Source organism: Eucalyptus grandis, chromosome 7 (assembly GCF_016545825.1).
Source record: "Eucalyptus grandis isolate ANBG69807.140 chromosome 7, ASM1654582v1, whole genome shotgun sequence".
In the NCBI taxonomy this organism is placed as follows: domain Eukaryota; kingdom Viridiplantae; phylum Streptophyta; class Magnoliopsida; order Myrtales; family Myrtaceae; genus Eucalyptus; species Eucalyptus grandis.
In genome coordinates this window covers 30623078-30631886 of record NC_052618.1, presented here as the reverse complement: position 1 = coordinate 30631886, position 8809 = coordinate 30623078, and the positions used below count along the sequence as shown (strand labels likewise).

General features: G+C 38.8%; 1 protein-coding gene and 1 long non-coding RNA gene across 2 annotated transcripts; both read right to left on the bottom strand.

Moving 5' to 3' along the window:
* Positions 1-3216: 3216 nt before the first annotated feature.
* Positions 3217-4668, bottom strand: LOC104455317 (disease resistance protein RUN1-like). Its single transcript, XM_039316366.1, has 2 exons — positions 3415-4668; positions 3217-3293 (listed from the first exon to the last, which is right to left on the bottom strand). Exon 1 carries the CDS (start codon positions 4329-4331, stop codon positions 3543-3545), a length of 789 nt encoding a protein of 262 aa, XP_039172300.1. The 5' UTR covers positions 4332-4668; the 3' UTR covers positions 3217-3293; positions 3415-3542.
* Positions 4669-4921: 253 nt separating this feature from the next.
* Positions 4922-6141, bottom strand: LOC104440837. The gene is made up of 3 exons (XR_005552673.1): positions 5930-6141; positions 5629-5840; positions 4922-5462 (listed from the first exon to the last, which is right to left on the bottom strand). It is a non-coding gene; the product is annotated as an uncharacterized LOC104440837 (long non-coding RNA).
* Positions 6142-8809: the final 2668 nt, after the last annotated feature.

Sequence of the window (8809 nt, the reverse complement as noted above, 5' to 3'; positions counted from 1 at the left end):
TTTTAATTCTGCATGATGAACCAAGAAGAGAAGCACTGTTTGCTTCATTTTCGATCATTAAAGCCCCTCACAGGTAATAAAGAGACAATGGATACTCATTAAGATGATCATTATTCAAACCTTAGAATATACTTAACAGATAAACTCTTCAGGAGAAGATGCACAACATCCTCTGCACATGATTACACTCAATCAAGCAGTCCACAAAAGCATGGCAACATAACTAGACTAGGCATTCAAATAGTCAAATAAATGCAAGAAAGCAGACCCTTATACAAAATTACCATATGAAGCTCGAGCTCATGCTTAACTACGCAAAGATAAATCACAAGATTACCTTCAACTAAACACCAACTGCCACTATGACCAAACCAAAAAAAAAACACACCATTCTTACATGTTATTTAGCGATTAGCTAGTGATCCAGAGCTTGGTTCAAGCCCCTGACTCCCGCCACTTATGAAGTTAATGAATGCACTAAATTCCTCCGGTTGTGAGGCACAGAAGAAGAAAATGTGCGCGAGTGAAAAGTGGCATTGGAGAAGGACTTGAAGCTCACGGACATGCGAGCTTCAAGCTCACTGACGACGGAACCTGGGAAAAGAGAGACGACTGCGAACGACAGACTTAAGCTTGCAAGGAGCGAGCGAGGATTGGGCGTGGAGTCACTGTGGAGCGAGCGACAGCGATTTGCTTGAGTAACGGGAGAAAGGAAGAACTCTAATCCCAATTCGATTAGCAATTTGAGACCGACTTACCACCTCGGTCCTAAAATCCACTTCAGACACTTTTTCCCTCTTTCTTTTTTCCTGTTCTTTTGCCGACTGTCTTGCTCTCTCTTTTCTTCTGTTCATTTTCCTGGTTCTGCACAGGAAAATAATAGGGTGAAACAAACGCACCCAAGCTTTTTTTTGAAGTTTTCTCCTCTTTCTTCTTCCTTGTTGTTTTGCCGACTCTGTCTCTCCCTTCCTTTTCTTCTCTTTATTTTCCTGATTCTGCAGAAAGAAATAATAAAGTGAGTTGAGGTCTCTTGCGCCTAAATTTCTCTTAAGAAAGGCCCTTTTGTTATGGATGGTGAGGGATGTAAGATACCCAACGTCGCCACCAAAGTGGACACACACAACATATGTAGATTCCCAGTAAGACGGGGAATTTTAATAAGATTTTCCTTTGTTGTGCGTTTTAGAATCAGTTCACTGTCTCTCTTCACTAGAATAAAGCAGAAATAGAAAGCAAGCAAAGCAGAAGAAACAACGGTGATCTATGAATAGAAAGAAGGCGCACCGTTTTCTGCAGAGAATTCCTTGTTTCTGTTTCAGAGTCCGCTGTTTTAGTTTCAGAGCTCCACGCTTGCTTCGCTCCATTCAGAATCTTCTCTCTATAAGACTTCCAAGTATCATACGTCCAAGAGCAGGGAGTCTTACGACAGTCGGGTAACTCGCCGCTACCTGTTATGAGTATCAAGCAATTATCTGGTATTTTGGAGCTCAATGGATCAAGAATCCGTCCCACTGATCTGCACCCCCAAATTTGCAAGTCACGCATAAACTCTAGTTTGTCAATGCCCTCAACAACCTGTAGGCTCGGGCACTGGTGAATCTCTAACTTCTTCAAGTTCTTCGAGTTTGACAAACCGCCTAAGTTTTTTAGCGAAAAGCACTCTTTAACATAAAATTCTTCCAACGATTCGAACGCAGTAACAAATTGAATATCCCGCACCTCAGGGAACCCTGATAGAAGAAATTTTACAAGCATCTTTTGGGAGCTTGGGAAAAGTATCGCTCCCCTCCAATGATCAATCAACTCGGGAGTTTGTAGTCCATTGCACCCCGGCTCCTCCGGCTGACAAACCAAACTCTCGGAAGATCTGCAATCCTGAATACGTGATCTTTCTGACGATTCTAAGACATCGAGAAATTGAACATCAAGTTGCTTGGACACCTCGTTTTCTTTCGATTTTCCCGAACTTGTTGGAAGGGATGGAGTCTTCTTTTCCGATGGAGGAAGCCCATCGAGGTGTACTTGTTTCCCTCGAAATTCTTTGAGCACTAAAACTATCAAGTTTGACGGAAGTTGCTTGAAAGCTGGCAAGTCTATTCCATATAGTAAGTTCTTTCAGCAGAGAAAGGGAACCCAACTCTATAGTTGGCGCACAGACATTTATAAAGCAGATGTGCAGGTTGCTCAATTTGGTTAAACTCCCAATCCACCCGAAGTCGCCAGTTTGGAATTCATTTGATGGGTGTCTATGTTGATAGCCGCCAGATAGGAGCAGTTGAACTAGATTAGTAAGGTATGAGAGGTTAGGGACAGTTTGCAGGGAAAAAGAACTCAGTCGTAAAGTGGTCAAACTTATTGGGAGCTTTGGCAACTCTTGTATCTTATGACAACGATCCAAGTCCAGTGTTTGGAGTTGACGAAACTTGCTCATTGTATTGGGCACTTCCGCAATTGGGGTGTATGTTACGTCAACAGATGACAAGTTTGGTTGTTCACCAATGGTATCCGGTAATATCATAATTTTTGTGTATGATACATCCAGCTCCGTTAACGACTTTATTTTCGAAATTGAGTCGGAGAGTTCAATCAAGCTCCAACAATACTTAAGACAGAGGCACTGCAAATTTTGTAACTCTCCAATTTGTTCAGGTAATTTTTCAATTGAATAACAATACTCAAAACTCAAGTCAGTCAGCCACCTCAATTTCCCAATAGAACAATCAATTTCCGTTAAAGAATAAAATAGACTAATAGTCAACTTCTTTAAATTTGAGTACTCGGGAAAGGTTGGTGTCTCACTTATCAAAGTATTAAACCGAATAGTGAGAACCTTCAATTTCCTTGCCCCCTACAAAAGTCAATAAACAGTAGGACAGACAAGAAATAAATATGGATTTAAGCTACCAATGAGAAAATTAGATAATAAACCCGTCAAATTCTGTCCTTCATTGAATGAGAAAATTAGACTAAGAGGGAAACTGGCATACCTTGATTAGGTTATCAAACACATCTTTTGTGATTTCAATCCCAGAAAGATTCGCCACAACCAGGTTTTCTAGATGCAACAAATTGGTTGCCTCCAAATGTTCATTACGACATTGATGACCATAAGGGTATTGCAAATGGATCCATTTCAACTCAGAAAGACAACCCGTAAAGTCACCTCGGTAGCCTACATTAGGCAACCAAAGAAACCACATACATGGAAACCGTTTAATTTGCTCTGAAGTGACAGTCATACCATAATGACGACAATTCCATGGCAAATTGAGTGCTTGAACGCTTTCTTTGATCTGCCAATTCGTAGAAGAGAAGAGAAAATGAAACAAAAGAGTAGCTCTCAAATCAAAAAGTGAATCTTGAATTAAGAAGAGGGTATAAGCAATTTTCTATTCAATTTAGGCCATACTTTACCTCCGTTGATCTTAATTCATGAATGATGTCGTCTTCTTCCCACAATCTGGTACGCTCGTTTTTGGCAATTGCCTTTCCAAGATCTCTAAATTGATCGTGCATCCGAAATTTATCGTCTAAAACCTTTATCATGCACCTCCGACTAAGGACTTGGATGGCAAGCTGTGGGCAAAACTTACAATCTTCCACACGTACATTGGATTTGTCTTATTCTTACCAATGAAAATGCATGCAACATCAAGAAATATCTGTTGTTGCTCCCGATTTAAGGCATCATAGCTAATCTTTAGCTTTCCCAAGACATCTTGATGAGGTGTTTCCCTTAGCTTCTCTAGTGTCTCTTCCCATATTCCATTCTCTTTAAAATTAAAAAGCATTGAACCTATTGCTTCAAGAGCTAAGGGTAGTCCATCTGTAGTAGAGACAATGCTTTTTGAAAGAGTATAGTAATTGGCTAGAGGAGAGTTGTCGTCGAATGCATGCCTACAAAAAAGTTTGAGTGCGTCTTTATCAATCAACCCCACCATTTCATAATCCTTGAATCCATATTTAATTCCCCTAATATTCAAAACGCTGTTGTCCCTAGTAGTAACAAGTACTCTAATACCAGGATGCAAAGATTTCTTTCCAATTAGGTTTTGGATCTGCTTGGCATCATCAACATCATCCAATACAATTAGCATCTTCTTGTTGCAAATTGTTTCTTCAATAATATTGATCCCATGATCAATGTTAGAAATGTAAGGAGCCACTCCAAAATAAGAGACATCGGACAATAATTTTTTTTGTAGCTCAACTAAGCCCTTGGTTTTTGCCATTTCCCTCACATCATCAAGAAAGCTGCAGTTTCTCCCAAAGTGAGGAAGTAGTTGGTTGAAGATAATCTTGGTGAGTGTTGTTTTACCAATGCCGCCCATCCCGTAATTCCAATGAACCGCACATCATTAGAATCAATATCTAATAAATCTTTTATGGCTGCTATTTGATGCTCCATTCCAACTAAATGTTTGAGTTACATGTCTCTGTCTTGTCTCGAGCCTGACCACAACCTCGTGAACAACCGCCTGGATAAGTTCCCCATAGCTGCCAACAAGAAAAGGTGACAAATTTGCATGTTGACCAGCCATCTACTAACCAACCAGGTGGGAACTTGATCAAGTTTAGCATATAGAAGAGAAATGTTTGATCTTTGTATCAAGTGGAAGAATCAGAATTTTTGGCCAAAAAGGGTAGAAGAATCAAAATATAAACATCTAATGAATTACTATAATAGAAGATTTACTTAAATATAAAATGGCCTGATTGTACAAAATAATTTTCAGAGTAATGGTTAGATTGTTACCCAGAATATTTTCCAACTCCCATCCCTTGGTGCAACCAACTTCTTTGAGAGCTTGCTGCCATGTCTTTATAACCGCAGAGCTGAACTTATTCTTCCGATCCTCCATCTCTTGTGCCAAATTCAATATGGCATCTTTGTACAACGGGGTTTTCAACTTCACGTCATCGGGTTTCACGTCATAGAAGATGGGCAATATGACCTTCTCTTTCCCATCTTCTTTATATTTAGAGGTGTTCTCCACCATCTTCGCAAGCTCGTCGAGGCACCAGTGACTTGAAGCATAACCTTTGGAGAAGATGGGTATGTAGAGCTTGCAATTGCTAATCGCTTGTAGAAGGTTGCCACTAATTCTTTCACCTGGTCGAAGCCTTCATCATCGATGAAAACACTAATCCCGGCATTTACCAAGGCTTGGTGGAGGATATCGGTGAATGTACGACGAGTATCAGGCCCTCTAAAATTCAAGAAGACTTGGTACTCACCTCCTGATGGATTGCTGGTGCTTGTTCCTGTCTCTGAGTTCACCATAGGAGTTCACTTCGAACTTAGCAAGGTCAGCCCTCTCACTTGGTCTTTGAGTTTGCCATATGACATTTCACATATTTGAATCCAATCCAATTTGCCGTCCAAAACGCGTACAGGCAACTTCGTAGCACATGAATCCAATATGTTTAGACGCCACATTACTTCGGACCCTATCTGTGACCTATGCGATCAGCAAACCCAAGAAACCATTGAGCACATGTTTTCCTCTTGTTCATGGACAAAGGAGGTATGGCAGCATGCTGATTTAATTGCACTCAATATCACAACACCAGTTCACAGCATTGCAGTTTGGATCACCAATCAAGTCAGGAGTCAGCGTTCAGTACCTGGGATAGAGCTCATCGCGCATGTCTTATGGCAGATTTGGCGAGGCCGGAATAATTTCGTTTTCAGGCACCAGCAGCCGACGCCCCAACTTGCTGTTTCTGACGCTCGAGCACAAACTTGCAACTATGACTGATCCAACCCCAGGTGGAGGAAACAACAATCCACTGCCCTGCACTCTGAATTTCTATGGCGACCCCCTGATCGTGGCACCCTAAAATGTAATATAGATGGGGCTTACCAACAGGGAAGTCACAAGGGATCAATGGCGTGCATCAGTAGGGATTACCAGGGAAGACTTACCGCTGTTTATTCTGCAGAATTTCCAGCGACCTCGGCGCTTCAATCTGAAGTGCAAGCGCTCACTTTCACCCTTCGTTATCTGCTGAAGACGGGATTCCATACAGCTCGCCTGGAAATTGAATCGGATTGCTGGATCATGCTGGATATCTTGAACCAGAACAAACCGCCCTCATGGCAGGACAGACCACTCTTCGAAGAGGTCAAGAAGCTGCTTCTTTCGTACCCTAATTTGCGACTTAGTTACTGCAGGAGGGAGGCCAACACGGTGGCGGACTGGGCCGCAAAGGCCCATGGCCGCTTCGATCAAGCCCGTAATTGGAATATCTTTCCTCCTTTTTTCCTTCTAGATCTTGTATATGCGGATGCTGTTGCAAGCGGTTGTAATTTTATAACGCCTTAATAGATCGTTTTTTCTGACCAAAAAAAAAAAAAAAAACTTCGTAGCAGGTGCAATTTCCAGTTTGCAATCAATAAAGTTGATGGCTTTAAAAAAGAAAAATAAGGCGGAGGACAATTATGGAGGTGCCCCTTTTTATACGCCCACTTTCTTTCCAGTTTCTCCTTTGTGTTTTTGAACTTTTGGATTAAAAATATTTAATTCTTTATATCTATAGTTAGGCATATTTAAAATCCCAATCTAGAATTGTAAAATAACAATTTATTTATATAGAGAAACAAATTATTCCTAAAGGATCGCCTCTTATTCTAATACTTGGGACTGTAGATAGTTAGAAATATCTCCTTCTTACTATAGAGATTGGATTTGCTGCATCCTCTACAACAAATGCTCTACCTAAGCATATACGGACTACTTACTATGAAATATTTGTTTTGATCTCTTTGCCTTAAAGACTTCCTTTAAGTATAGGTCATTTAACAACTCAAATATTCTCATAAAATGTGCCATTATATTAAAAAGCAAATGATCATTTATTTTCTACTGATGACTATTAGAATGTGAGCATGGTGCAGTTAGTGTGCTTTGGACGTTAAACGAAATCAAATTATATAATATATTAGAATATATTTCGAATTTGAAATTGTTGGATAAAATGGGACCAGATGAGATTTATGCATGCTCCACCACTATTCAAAATTGGTGAGAGGAAATGCAGTGATGGCCATGATGCCATCCTGGTGTTGCTGTGAGCACGAAAGAAAGAAAAAGAAACCATGATGGTCTTGACCATAAGAGATGGCTTTGCTCACCTGAAGAAAGGGAAAACGAGATCAATGATGGCCATTGCAAATAATGGGCCGAAAGGGAAGAAGTCGAAGAAAGTGACGAAAGTCATGTTGGCCACTCGTTGTTTCCTTTCTTCTCTATTTGGTTCTGCTGAATTTCCCTTTAGATACCAAGAGGAAGAGCTTTTAATGTCACAGAGAGCTCCGAAGGCTGCACAGAGCATATTGAAAAGCGTGCTGAAAGTTCCTCTTGATCACACCAAATATTTCTTTTCTGAAGCCAATTAAATCTTTTGTTGAGATTTGTATCATTTCTTTAAGAGATTGAAAAAATTATTTTGAGAGAAATTTTAAAAACTAAACATTGTATAGTTATTGAATATAATTAGAAACTAGAAACCACCGAGAGTATTTAAATAACTCGAGTGTGATTATAACTTTCATTATATACATATATATATATTATATATATATTTTATCTATAATGGAATCTTGTGCTACTATCCTTGTAGACGTAAACCACATAATTGAATCACATAAATCTAGTGTCCGATTCATTTTCTTGTTTTGTGCTTTTATTCAATTGCTTTTTCTTTTTTCTTTTTTCTTTTTTCAAAAGGGAATATGGTTTGAAGAAAAGTGAAACCAAAGTAAAAGATATTCAATATGACCAGCATTAGGCATTCATGAACAAATGCATGAACAAGTATCTTTTATTTTCTTAAGATATCGATAAATATTTATAACCTTAAACTTGTGGTTAGTGATAGAATTTGTCCCATCGCCTGCTTAACATTAACTCTGATCATGAGTACGATATTCAATGCAATCTACACGACCCGTTTCTTCTAATGTCCCTTTGACAATGCATAGTGATGTTCTTTTATTGCCATTTTCTCCGTTAAATTGTGCTAGCCCGTGTGTTTCACTTTGACTCCTTCATTTTCCATGATTTTATGGTCAAATATATTTTATTTATTTAGTTTTGAATGCGATATATCAAGAAAATCATAAATTTGCAACAACAATCTTGACATATTAAGTATGTCTGTTTTGCATGATTTGACATAGATTTTCATGACATTTGTTAAAGATACATTTTTTTGTTAGCATGATTTAACATAAATCATTTTCATATTTCATCTCTTAAATAAGTTTTTGTTGAGAAATTGAAAATCATTATGAACATTATTCTTCAGATTTTGAACCGTTGTAGTAGAAGTAGTGAAGATCAGATAGAGCCTAGCCGCAATTATTTATATTTTGGTTTGTTTTATTTATATTTGTTTTTCGTGGCGTTATTAGTTGCTTTGACTTGTTGACTAAATTGGAGCACTGTACGAAGTCTTCGAGAGGATGACTTGTCCACATTTATTTTATCTCATTTATAACACTAGTATCTCAATCATTCGACTCAATTAATACCGATTTATGCGCGCAAATCACTCCATTCACGTGCATTCAGTTAGCTCCATTCACAAGATTGTTAAGGAGACACCGGGGGTAATGAGTAAAGGACACTTTGATCAAATTTGAACAAAACGTCGTTTCAAAAATAGCATTCAAAATACACATAATGCATTCATGACTGTTTTTACAAACCCAACATTTCACAAATTATGTATAAAACAATAATCCTTCCAAAGATATGGCAATCGGATCATAACTATGGTCATCTTTGATGCACAACTTTCT